Source organism: Equus quagga, chromosome 14, assembly GCF_021613505.1.
Source record: "Equus quagga isolate Etosha38 chromosome 14, UCLA_HA_Equagga_1.0, whole genome shotgun sequence".
Taxonomy (NCBI): domain Eukaryota; kingdom Metazoa; phylum Chordata; class Mammalia; order Perissodactyla; family Equidae; genus Equus; species Equus quagga.
Window position 1 is genome coordinate 39,127,655 of NC_060280.1, and position 13,877 is coordinate 39,141,531.

The 13,877-nt window shown below is 35.0% G+C and overlaps 1 protein-coding gene across 3 annotated transcripts in view; it reads left to right on the plus strand.

Moving 5' to 3' along the window:
* Positions 1 to 12,511, plus strand: part of EED (embryonic ectoderm development) — a 29,671-nt gene extending 17,160 nt beyond the window's left edge. For 2 of the 3 annotated variants that reach the window (XM_046637874.1, XM_046637876.1), the window contains 5 exons: positions 2,518 to 2,623; positions 3,770 to 3,844; positions 11,013 to 11,171; positions 11,701 to 11,774; positions 12,177 to 12,511. In XM_046637874.1, the coding sequence (XP_046493830.1) occupies positions 2,518 to 2,623; positions 3,770 to 3,844; positions 11,013 to 11,171; positions 11,701 to 11,774; positions 12,177 to 12,303 (541 nt within the window). In that variant the 3' untranslated portion in view covers positions 12,304 to 12,511. The remainder of the gene's footprint in view (positions 1 to 2,517; positions 2,624 to 3,769; positions 3,845 to 11,012; positions 11,172 to 11,700; positions 11,775 to 12,176) is intronic. The other variant, XM_046637875.1, reaches the window with a different exon arrangement.
* Positions 12,512 to 13,877: the final 1,366 nt, after the last annotated feature.

Here is a 13,877-nt window from a genome sequence, read left to right on the forward strand (position 1 = left end):
ACAATTTATTATCTGATGCTGTTGAATGGATGCATTTTACTTTTTCCAAAATTGTTATGTAAGTTCCCAACATTGAGTTTAGAAGCTCCTCTTTCAGTAACTTTAAGGTATAATTTACATGCCATAAAATTCACCGATTGTTAAGTGGAAGCCTTTTATTTTTGATCTAACATAGGCATACCTCAGAGATATTTCGGGTTTCATCCCAGACCATCGCAATAAAGTGAATATCGCATAGTGAATCACACAAATTTTTTGGTTGCCCGGGGCATATAAAAGTTATGTTTACGCTATACTGTTAAGTGTAAGTGTCTAAGTGTATAGTAACATTATATCTAAAAAAGCAATGTACATACCTTAATTAAAAAATTCTTCATTGCTAAAAAATACTAACCACCATCTGAGCCTTCAGTGACTTCAGCGAGTTGTAATCTTTTTGCTGGTGGAGGGTCTTGTAAAAAACACAGTAGCTGCCAAGCACAGTAAAATCAGTTATGCCCATATGTTTTTGGCTCATTTTTCAAAATCACCTTTAACTTGTGTTTTCATCTTAATTTAGTAGCACATTTCACTTATTTTTATTTAGCTGTGCATATGCTTGGCCTTTTAAGTTGTAAAAATTTTGAGCCACTTAAATTTACTGTGTACTAACGGACCCTTCAGAATAGCATCATTAGCATTATTTGTCAACATTGTAAATTATAATTCAAGACAATAAATCATAACTTTTTAAATGGGGTTCTTAGCTTTAATTCTTGATAATATAATGCTTTCCTTAATGATGCTCTCACTTCACTAAATGGAGAAAATTCAAAAGCAGGAGTCTTGTTCCATGGACTAGGAATCAGAACTTTGCAATTTTCTTAATATATTTTTGAAATGCCTTAATTCTTAATTGAGTGTTTTTTCAGAATCTTATCACGCTGTTAACACTTTAAGTATAACTATTGTATGTCTGTGTATGTTAACTTTGTTTACACTTTTTAGCAAGGAGCTAGAGTTTATTTTCTGGTTGTCAAACCAGATTATTAATAGATTGTTAGTTAAATTTGTAACCATCAGTAAATATTTCAATGCATTAACATTCGTCAGACCTCAGAGGCCTTTTATGAATTAGTACAACTTTCAGATTTCTTTTTTAAAACACCAGGGGCTGGTAAAATAGTAAGATTATGTTTTTAGACTTTCTAGAGCTCTGGAATAAATAGATACTGTATTTCACAGCTTAAAGAAAATAACAATTATGCTGGTCTTCTCTTTGAGAGAGGTTTAGCCATAGATTATAATATGTATTTGACTAAAAAGCAATTAACATAATTACAGCAGAGTTAAGAATTTATATCAAATCATTAATAGCATTTTAATGTTTTAATAAAGAAAAGATCCCAGAATTTGAATTGAAAGGAATATTTGAAATGATTCAGCCCAACATCCTTTTTGAGGGAAAGGTAAAGAAGAGGACATGTGAGTTGCCCGAGACACAACTAATTCATGGTATATCATACTTCTACAGTTATTTCAATATAAAAACTGAATCACTTCCTAGATTAGAAATGTTAGACGTTAGGTATACTTTAACTACAGAATTGGCAGCAACTTTTCTCGTTTATGGTTTTCTCACAAACATCTTTAAGGAAGAAATGGCATCTCATTTTACTTTCCTAAATACAGGAAAAGTCCTAACTAATAAATGTCAAATTACTGCCAGATAGCATTTTCAGAAATTATTGCTCAAGGCAAGATTCTCATCTGACCTTATCTTTAGCAGCCTTTGGAGTGATGTGTCCTAGAATTTTCTTAGATAACTGTCTTTGGAAATAATCAAGATGTGTTGACTTTGATAAATCATTAGGGCTTAATTTTAAAGGATTGCGTAGGTAGCTTAGTATTTTCTATGAGAAGCTTTCAGTATTGTAATCAGATGTCTGTTTATTCTTGGTTAGGATAGCCAGAATTGGCGTGATTAGTTTTGGCCTGTATATAGTAAGGCAGGAAGCTGTAATTTTTATAAATGAAATTTCATAGGATAAAAGTTAAATTGAGGGGCTGGCCCCATGGCCGAGAGGTTAAGTTTGCATGCTCCGCTTCAGCAGCCCAGGGTTTTGCTGGTTCATATTCTGGTTGCAGACCGAGCACCGCTCATCAAGCCATGCTGAGGAGGTGTCCCATATAGCAGAACCAGCAGGACCTACAACTAGAATATACAACTATGTACTGGGGAGTCTTTAGGGAGAAGAAGGAAAAGAAACGATCGGCAACAGATGTTAGCTCAGGTGCCAATCTTTAAAAAAAAAATAAAATTGAATTGAGAGCTGATAATGGAATAAAATATAGAAATAAAAGTAGAATGAGACTTTAGCTCTCAATAAACAGATAAGGTATTCAGTTTTCTAGGAACACAAAAGAATTAGTAGTCATGTATTTTATTTTTCAGAGTTTTTTTAATAAATCCGAAAATGAAAATTAGTGTGATTCTACTATACTTTTTTCTCTTAACTTTTGACATTTCCATTTCAGGCCATTTATTTCTCAGAAAATTCACTTTCCTGACTTTTCTACCAGAGACATACATAGGAATTATGTCGATTGTGTGCGATGGTTAGGTGATTTGATACTTTCCAAGGTATAGTAACTGCTGTTAAGCTGTACTTCCATTGTTTGTGTGAGTTGGAACTTTGCAGGGAGCACAGTTTTTTTTGCAGTTTGGTAAATTGGATGGCAGATGTGAAATTGCTTTTTTTTCCCCCTAAGTCTCATGGTATTTTGATAGATTTGGAAACTTGTTTTGGGCATAAAACATCCCAATGAATCATTATAATTTGTGCTCCAATAAGATGAAAACTGTTAATTTGTAAGATGATATTGTTCTCTGATATCCAATGTTATTGTAAAATAACCAGTTTCTAAAGCCAGTAGTGTTTTTTTCTATGTTTGTGTCCATTTCAATAAACTTTTATGTACAAAACAGATGGCTGGAGTTGGCATATGGGCTGTAGTTTGCCAACCCCTGTTCTAGCATGTCGATATATATATATAATTTATATATTTTTGCTGATAACTTAGAAAAGTTGGTGATGTCATCTTAACATTCAGGATTGTCAAATTTGGAGAAATTGCTATCCAGTTTCTTTTCTTGATGTGGATTTCTGGGCATTTCACATTTCACATTTTCTTAGACAGAGCCTGATTTATTTTTATTCTTGGCTTTACGGGTATAGTTTTGCCTTTTTTTTTTTAACTTTTGATCTTGAAATTAGATTCAAAGGAAGTTTCAAAGATAGTGCCGAGAGGTCCCATATTGCCGTTCACCCAATTTCCCCATATGGTTACATCTTATATAACTATAATACAATATCAAATCCAGGAAATTGACATTGTACAATGTGTGTGTATAGTTCTATGTCATTTTATCACATGTGAATTTTGTCATTTCAAGAATGTTACAGTATGGGACCTTTTAAGATTGGTTTTTTCCACTCAGTATAATGCCATCCAAGTTGTTGTGTGTATCAGTAGTTCTCCCTTTTTATTGCTGAATAGTATTTCATGGTGTGGATGTACCACAGTTTATTTAACTATTCGTCTATTGTAGGACATTTTGGTCCTTTCCAGTTTTAGGCTATTACAAGTAAAGCTGCTAACGAACAGTGTACAGGTTTTTGTGTGGACTTAAGTTTTCATTTCTCTGGGATAAATGCCTAGAAGGGCAATTGCTGGGTCATGGTTAAGTTCGTTTAGTTTTTTAAGAACCTGCCAAACTATTTTCCAGAGTGGCCGTGCCATTTTACATTCCCACCAGCAATGTATGAAAGATCCAGTGTCTCCGAATCTTCGCCGGCATTTGGTATTGTCACTATTTTTTATTTTAGCTGTTCTGATAGGTGTGTAGTGATATCTCATCGTGGTCTTAATTTGCATTTCCCTGACGGCTAGTGATGTTGAACATCTTTTTCATGTGCTTATTTACCATCCATATATCCTTTTCGATGATGTCTCTTCATATCTTTTGCTCATTTTCTAATTGGATTGGTTTTTGTTTTTTGTTTTTTGTTTTTTTTTCTGTTGAGTTTTGAGAGTTCTTAATATATTCTGAATATGAATCCTATGTCAGATATGTAGTTTGCAGATATTTTCTTCCAGTCTGTAGCTTGTCTTTTCATCCTCTTAACAGGGTCTTTTGCAGAGCAAATGGTTTTAATTTTGATGTTCAATTTATTGATTTTTTTAAAAATACTATTTTATGGATCATGCTTTTGATGTTGTGATTAAAAGCTCTTCACTAAGGCCTAAATCCTAATGATTTTTTCGTGTGTTTTCTTCTAAAAGTTTTATAGTGTTATGTTTTATATTAAATATATGATCCATATTATGTTAATTTTTGTATGAGGCTTAGATGGAAGCTCATTTTTTACCTATAGATAGCCAGTTGTTCTAGCACCATTTGTTGAAGACTATCCTTTCTTTTTTGAATTGCTTTTGCACCTTTGTCAAAAATCGTTTGGCCGTACTTGTTTGAGGTTATTTCTGGTTTTTCTATCTGTTCCCTCCACCAGTACTACAAACATAGTCTTGATTACTGTAGCTCTGTAATAAATCTTGGAATTGGTAGAGCTCTTTCTTCCACTTTATTATTCTTTTTCAAAATTATTTTAGCTATTCTAGTTCCTTTGCCTTTCCATATATATTTTAGAATAATCTTGTCAGCATTTATAAAAAATCTTCCTGGGATGTTTTGTGGGGAGGGAGGATTTTGATTGGAATTGTGTTAAACCTATATATCAATTTGGTAGGGAATTAATGTCTTATTCTGCTTAGTCCTCGAATCCAAGAATGTATGTCTCTCCGTTTACTTAGATCTTCTTTGATTTTTATCATCATTTTGTAGTTTTTAGCATAGAGTCTTGTGCGTGCTTTCTTAGATCTCTATCTTTCTCTTTTTTTGAGTGATTATAAATGGTATTTCTAATTTCCATTTCTATGTGTTCATTGCTAGTATGTAGAAATACAGTTGATTTTTGCATATTAATCTTGAATCCTGGGACATAGCTAACTGCGTATTAGTTCTAGGAGGTTTTTTTGGGTAATTACTTGAGATTTTCTAAGTAGACCATCATCAGCAGCAAATAAGGAGTTTTATATGTTTCCTTCTGATTTGGATGCTTTTTGTTTCCTTTTCTTGCCTTATTGCACTGGCAAACTTCCCATCCTATGTTGAATGGCAGTGTTAAGAGCAGACATCCTTGTTTCTGAAGTTAAGGGGGAAAGAACTCAGTCTTTCACAATTATGTATATTAGCTGTATGTTTTTGGTACATGTTCTCTATCAAGTTGAGAACTCTCCCTTTTTCCTGATTTTTTGGGAGTTTTGTTTATTTATTTTTAAAGATTTTATTTTTCTCCCCAAAGCCCCTCAGTACATAGTTGTGTATTTTTAGTTGTGGGTCCTTCTAGTTGTGGCATGTGGGATGCCACCTCAGCATGGCTTGATAAGCGGTGCCATGTCCATGCTCAGGATCCGAACTGGTGAAAGCCTGGGCCACCGAAGCAGAGCACGTGTGAACTCAACCACTCGGCCACAGGGCCGGCCCCCTTTTGCAAGTTTTATAATGAATGTGTGTTGAATTTTGTTGGATGCTTTTTCTGTGTCATTTGATATGATTATGTGGTTATTCTTAGCTTTTGCCTCTTAATGTAGTGGATTGTGTTGATTGGTTTTTGAATATTGATCCAGCCTTGTATCCCTGGAATAAATTTACTTGGTCATGCTGTATAATTTGTTTTATTTGTTGCTGAATTCTATATGCTAATATCTTGTTAAAGATTTTTGTGTCTGTATTCATGAGGCATGATAGTTGTCTTAAGTTTTCTTTTTTCTACCTTTTGTCTATTTGGGTATTGATAATATTGGCTTCATAAAATGAATTTATAAGTCTTCCATCCTACATCCTGGAAGAGATTATATGGAATTGGTGTTAATTCTTCTTTCAATGGTTAGTAGAATTCTTCAGTTAAATTGTCTGGGCCTAGATATTTTTGAGGGGGAATTTTAAAATTACAAATTCAGTTTCCTTAATAGTTAAAGGGCTTTTCAAATTAAATATTTCACATTGGGTGAATTGTGGTCGTTTGTGCTGGTTGAAGAATTGGTCCATTACATGTAATGTGAAATTTACATAAATTTTAAGTATTCCCTTATTGTTCTTTGATATCTGCAAGGTCTCTAGTAATAATCCCTGTTTCATTCTTGAAATCGGTAATTTTTCTCCTTTGTCCATTTTGCTAGGTGTTTGTTAATTTTTTGTTCTCTCTTATCTTCTTTCTTTCCTTTTGTTTGCTATGAGTCTATTTTGCTCTTCTTTTACCTGTTTCTTAAGGTGGCAGCTTATTTTGAGTTGACACTTTGCTAATGTGAACATTTGCTGCTATAACTTTACCTGTCAGCACTGCTTTAGCTTCATATCATAAATTTTGATATGAAATGTTTAGTTTCTCGGTGTTGGGAGATTTTCTTATCTTTCTCTTACTGATTTCTGATTGATTCCATTGTGGTCAGAATGTCCTATTTATAAATTTGATTATTTTAAATTTTTGTGATTTGTTTTATGACCCCATTTTGAGTATGTTCCATGGGAATTTGAAAAGAATGTGTATTCTGCTGTTGGGTGGAGTGTTTTGTAAATGTCACTTAGAGCCTGGTGATCGATGGTATGGCTGAATTCTTCTATGTCTTTGTTGATTTTCTATCTACTTGTTTTATCAATTACTGAGAGACAGGTATTAAAGTCTCCAGCTGTAATTGTGGATTTTTACCTTTCCCCTTTCAGTTCTATGACATTTTGCAGTGCTGTTGGTTGGTGCATACACACTTAGTATTGCTACGTCTTGGTGGCTTGACCCTTTCACCATTATGTAATGTCCATCTCTATCTATGGCAATTTTCTTTGCTTTGATATCTTCTTTATCTTATAGTAATACAGCCATTCCTGCTTTCTTTTGATTAATGTTTGCGTGGTATATCTTTTCCCAACCTTTTAGTTTTAATCTACGTGTATTGTTATATCTGAAGTGAGTTTCTTGTAGATGGCATATGGTTGGGTCATATTTTTTTTAATCCACTCTGCCAAAGTGTCTTTTAGTTGATGTATTCAGACCATTTATATTCGATCCTTAACCTACCAATTATTATGTTAAATCTGCCATTTAATTTTTTTTCATTTTTTTATTTCTTTGGGTATTTTCCCCCCAACTTCCTATAGGTGATGTGAACATATTTTAGAATTCTATTTTGGTTTATCTATAGTATTTTTGAGTATATTTCTTGGTGCAGCTTTTTTGGTGTTTGCTCTAGATGTTACACTATTTGTCATGTGCATGTGATATATATATCAGTCTACTATACATCAACATTTTACCACTTCAGCTGAAGTGTAGAAACCCTACTTCCCTTTATGTCACTTTGCCTCCATTTATAATATAATTTTCTTAAATATTCCCTTTACAGTTGAGAACTACATCAAATAATATTACAATTTTTGCTTCAACCATCAAACATAATTTAAAAAATCAAGGGGAAAAGAATAATATTGTATTTACTCATTTTGCTTTTTCTATTTTTCTTTTTTCCTTCCCAATGTTCCAGGATTCCTTCTTATATCGTTTCCTTTCTGTTCATAAAACTTACTATAGCCATTCTTTTAGGGTAAGTCTGCTGGTGAACAGATTTTCTTAGTTTTTCTTAATCTGAGAATGTCCTCATTTCACCTTCATTCCTGAGAGGTATAGTCACTGACTGTAGGATTTCATGTTGACAGTTCTTTTCTTTAAACATTTGAAAGGTGTTGTGCCCTTTCTTCCCAGTCTCCATGGTTTCTGATGAGAAATCTGCCATCATTGGAATTATTTTTCTCCTATAGGTAAGAAGTTCTGTCTGTCTTAACTACTTAAGGACTTTTTGTCTTTAGTTTTCTGAAGTTTGACTATGAAGTATCTTGATATGGGTTTCTTTGAATTTGTCTTTTTAGGATTCACTCAGCTTTTTGAATTTGTAGTAGGTTTATGTCTTTTGGGGACATGATTTGTCCCAAATTTGGGAACTTTTCAGTCATTACCAAAATTCTTTTTCAGCCTCTTTCTGTTCCTCGCCTCCTTTTGGAACTCTAATGATACGAACGTTAGATCTTTTGTCTGGTCGCTGAGACTGTCATTTTTTTTAGTCTGTTTTCTCTTGTTCAAATTCGGTAATTTCTGTTGTTCTAACTTTAGATTTACTCTTTCATCTCTCCTCTTCTCTCCTTCAGTTGTTTTTTATTTTGGTTATAGTTTTTTTCAGTTCTAAAATTTCCATTTGATTTTTATCTTTTATTTATTTGCTGAGACTTTTTTACTGTTTAAAGTCTGTTTGTAATTGCCCATTGAGGGATTTTTATGATGGCTGCTTTAAAATCCTTGTCAGATAGTTCCCACCTCTGTTGACATTCTATTGATTTTTTTCTCATTAGAGTTGAGATTTTTATATTTCTTGGTATGACAAGTGATTTTTAACTGAGATCTGGATTTGGGGGTATTATGGGACTCTGGATTTTACTTAGATCTCCTACAGCAGGCTTCCTCTGATAAATTTTCAGCTGGGGAAGGGGAGCATTGCCTCATGATTGGCAGGTGGCACGGGAAGTCCAGGTTCCTCACTTGGTTGACTTGGTGATGGTATCTCATTACTGCTGGGGTGGGAGAACAGGCTTTCCACTGGGCCTCAGGTGATACCACCCTAGCTGGGGGAGGCTGGGATGCCTGAATAATGCTCCCTAGGTGGTCTCCACTGGCACTGCAGGTAATGGGTGGTTGTGAACATTCTGACTCTCCCCTGGACCTCTTTTGAGAGGAGGAGGGCCCTAACCAGAGAGGAGGAGTCACCTCATTACCATGAGAGGTAGGGGGCAGTCAGGGGTATACACTTGAGGTGCTTAGTTACCACCTGAGAAGGATTCCCCCCTGGGCCTTTGCTGATTCGTGTGGGGCCAGGTCCACAGTTGTTTCAGTGATATTTGGCTGGAGTAGAGTGTTTGAAAATTTTCTCTCTTGCTAGGTTGCCACTTTCCTGGTCCTTTCGCTAGAGAGAACAGGCTTTTGTTAAAGCTTTTTTTGTCTTGACCAATTAGCATTGCTGAATTGCTGCCTCCGTAGAGTTCAGTCTGGGATACGTAAAATGAGGCAAAAGAAAACCAGGGAACTCAGCGTCCTTCGTGCCCAGGGTTCCTAATCAATCTGCCTTCTCTGTTCCTCTCAGAGACTTATGTTTGCTTTATATTTGCTATTCAGACTTTTAAGCTGTACTTAGTGGGACAAATGGCGGAAAGTACATCTACTCCATTGTTTTGGAAGCAGAAGTAAAAAGCAGTAGATCTAAAATTTTAGCTCTTGGAACTTAATCAGATGATAGAAAAGGGTTTCTGCATTTTAGGTGAGAAGCTGAACTGAATGAATTATTGGTGGTCTCAAATCTGACTCTGCATCAGAATCATTGGGAGAACATTGTAAAAGTAGATTACTAGGCTTCAACCCCCAGAAATTCTAAATCTGGCACAAGGACCTGGGAATTTGTAATTTTAAAAATCTCTCTAGATGATTTTCAACTGCCGCCATCCGTTAGCATGGGCTAATTCTTTTTACTTCCCTATGCTTTAGTTCTCCATGAGGGAACTCTGTTAATTAAGGTTCCATTACTGGTGTAGACAGTAAGAAGCACTTGAAGACTTATTTTACAGTTCTTCTGCTTCAGCCTCCCCTCTCAGAGATTCTCATTCAGTAGGGTTGGGGCCACGCTGAGTATTTTGAGAAAACTCTGCAGGCTCTTGACCCAGTTATGCACTTAGTTAAGAGTCATCAGACTAGGTGAGCTCTAAAGTACTTTACAGTAAAGAAATTATAATCTAAAAAAGAGAAGTAAAAAGTGTTGTCCCCTCCCTAATCTTACTGTGGCCCTGCTGTTAAACTGTTTAAATGCCAGTGAACCCCACAGGGCTGCCACATGTGATCCTGTAGGCCGTGTCCTATAAAACTCCAGGAGGCACTCTTCACCTCCATCAGGGTTTGTCAATCCTGGCCCTGTTGAAGTTGGGTCAGATAATTCTTTTTTGTGGGAGGGGCTGTCCTGTGCATTGGAAGGTGTTCAGCAGCGTCTCCAGCCTCTATTGACTAGAGGCCAGAGACATTGCTAAATGTCCCGTAATGGGCAAACCACTGATTTACACAGTAGTCTGAATAGTGCCCATTGTTGTGCAGTTTTTCTTCCATCATATTCCTTACCACTTGCTGCTTAAGTAGAATATGTGCAAAGGTTCGATGTTACGGGATAGGGAAGGTGTAACTCAGCCTATTTCAGTCCCGTCCCCATATCAATGTCTTGATGTTAAACCACTGCTTTTATTGCCTTCTATATAATCTGATCTCTGAAGCCCTTTCTATGAACTCAGTAGCTTTCCTGTGACATCTACTGAGCACCTACCATATAGTGCAGACACTGGGGATGGAGCAATAATAGTTAACCAGATAAAGGGAACCACGTGGAGTTAGAAGTGGAGTGGGCAGTGGGATGGGAAAAGATGAAACTAGTGAAGTAAGCAGGGGCCATACTGAAGAACCATGTATTCTAATGCGATGTTTGTAATTTACCTTTGTTATAAAACACTTCAAGACTCTGGATGCTAAAGTGTCTAGAGCTGAGTTTGCTTTGGATTGGAAGAGAAATTGTGACTTCCAAAATGAATATTCCAGACAGTGTAATGCTTTCGTACTGTCAAAATCTGTTGATAATCAGACTTCTTGTCCTCAAGTGTGAACATTGACTGTAAATATAAATGAATGTATATCACTGTACTTAGTAGATGGATAACTATGTTCTAAGAGCTGCCAATTCTAAAATGATAGTAGAGAGAAAGCTTTGTTTTTAATATTTAAAATTCAGTTCTACAAGTAACAATTTCCTTTTTTCTCATTTCTCCATCTCTCTTTTTAAAGTCTTGTGAAAATGCCATCGTGTGCTGGAAACCTGGCAAAATGGAAGATGATATAGATAAAATTAAACCCAGTGAGTCTAATGTGACTATTCTTGGGCGATTTGATTACAGCCAATGTGACATTTGGTACATGAGGTTTTCTATGGATTTCTGGCAAAAGGTAGCAACATATTTTTATATTTTGATACTATTTGACTTAAAACTATGGCGATTTTAGTTTTCTCTGTTGTGCGTCTGTGTTTTGTTTCCTTTAAGAATCTACCTTGGTGTTTTGTATTCATTGCTTTGGCCTTTGACGTTATTTATTCTTCCCTTATGGCTCTGCGTGCCATCTGTAGTGCTTATTATAAATGAAATTGATAGGTTTCAGTGGTGGCAGTTAGGTGTTTACTTTCCATAACATCTATTACTAAGATTTAATGTTTTGGTGATTAGAGTATTGATCTTTTTCTTATGTAAAGCCCTTCATAAATTTGCAAATGCCTTCTTAATTTACACTACACCTCTGTAAGCGTTAGTGTTGCTCTTATCTCCATTCACTGATCAGAAATGTAAGATGCAAAGAAATAATCAAGAGCATAGCCGGAGGCAGGAGTTGAGTTTTTCCGAAATAAGAAAGATGCTTAGGATTGCTTGAAATCTTTATAGCTTATTTTAATAATTTGATGTTTCTAAAAATGTTTATACAGATGCTTGCATTGGGCAATCAGGTTGGCAAACTTTATGTTTGGGATTTAGAAGTAGAAGATCCTCATAAAGCCAAGTAAGTATTTAGAAATTCCTGTTCATAATTTCTGCCTTGTTCTCCAAAATGTTATGCCAATATAGAGGAAGTAATGATACTTGCAATGCCATCCTTAAATCATTTGTAACATTTACACATCTCAGTATTTCTTTTTTATTCTAATAATGACTGTTTTTCATGAGTACTTTGCTGACAAACTATTTCTCTTTTTATGTAAGCTATATGGTGCCTCTTGAATTTAAAATATACCCCAATTTTGTGAAATTGGAAATTGAGCTCTTAGTGAAGTATATTCTGGTTTTGAATGCTTTCCTAAATGACTTAGAATATCTATTCATTTTCTAAATCATTGTTTTAAGTTAGATATTGACAACATTATGTATGTGTCGTATTTAACTTGCTGTCCTGTTTTCTCCCTAGATGTACAACATTGACTCATCATAAATGTGGTGCTGCTATCCGACAAACCAGTTTTAGCAGGGATAGCAGCATTCTTATAGCTGTGTGTGATGATGCCAGTATTTGGCGCTGGGACCGACTTCGATAAAATACTTTTCCTAATCAAAATTAGAGTGTGTTTTCTCTGTACAATAGAATTAATGTATCTTGCTAGTAAGGGCACATAGAGCATTTAGAGTTGTCTTTCAGCGTTCAATCAGGCTGAGCTGAATGTAGTGATGTTTACATTGTTTACACTCTTTGTACTGTCTCCTGCTCAGACTCTACTGCTTTTAATAAAAATTTATTTTTGTAAAGCTGTGTGTTTATTTTAGTTTATTTTCATTGTGTTGAAAAGAAATGTTGAAAGTAAGACAATTATGCCTTATATTTTTGTAATGATCATTATTTGTAGGACACTTAACTGGGGAGAGCTATGTAATGTAGTGATTAAGTGTAAGCTCTAAGACTAAATTGAATTTAAATCTTGGCTCTGCCACTAACTGACCTTGGATAAGTAACTTAACATGTCTGTGCCTCAGTTTCCTTGTGTGTATAACAGGGATAATACCACCTACCTCCTAGGGTTATTGTGAGGATCAAATGATTTAATACATGTGAAGCAGTTAGAACAGTACTTGACATATGCTAAGCCCTTATCTTTATTGGAAATTGTATTTCCTATGGTTTTTATTTCTTAGTGATTTCTTCTGTAATAGTTTTATAAGTTATGCTAAAAATTCTGTAGAGTTGTAATAATGTTTTAATAACCTATCTTTACAGTTAAAAGCTATTATTGCCATTTGATTTGCAGCCAGCCGTTAGTAATCTTAGTGGAAATGTTATCATTAGAGCAAGAGAGGACAGGATATAGAGGCTTAAATGCAGTGGGTTGAAAAATGAAAGATATAGTGAACATATCCAAACTGTTGGTTATTGTCCCCTTTTCTAAAAGGATATTGGTTAAAGAGAGATAAGTAGATTCAGTATATCATAGGGTTAAGAGTAGTAGTTGTTTCGTCCCAAAGGTAGGGTGCTTTGCTTATATTTATGGACAGGAGACAGTAACAAGAATGAAATTAAGATAGAAAAGACCAGAAAAATCCCAAAAGAGTTTGGACCAGGATGACATGTGTAAGGGTTAACCTGAGGCAGAGGGAATGAAGAAACCCTGGTGATCATAATGATAAAGTAGGGGGTAAAATGAGGGGAACCAGGGTAAAATACAAAGGCTGAATTTTTTCAAGTTTTTAGATTCATGAACCTTTTTCTATAAATCTTTTTATACATTTCCATGAATATACCATTATTTAATACTTTTTTGGACATGTTAATTGCTTCTGATTTTTTGCTGTTATAAATAATATTTTGAGTAACAGCCCAGCACACAAGTCTTTGTGTATTTCCTTAGGCTCATTTGTCAGAATTTATTATTGAATGAAAAGGTGTTTTTATTAAGGTTGTACCAAATTCACTTTTTCTAACAGTATATGTTAGTGCCCATTTCAGTTTTGTTGTTAGTTCCTGTGTACATCTCTGCAGATCAGAGGTCAGCAAACTTTTTTCTGTAAACAGCCAGATAGTAAATATTTTAGGCTTTGTGAGTCATATAGTCTCTGTCACATCCACTCAACTCTGCTGCTATACTGTGAGTGCAGCCATAGACAATATGTAAACGAGTGG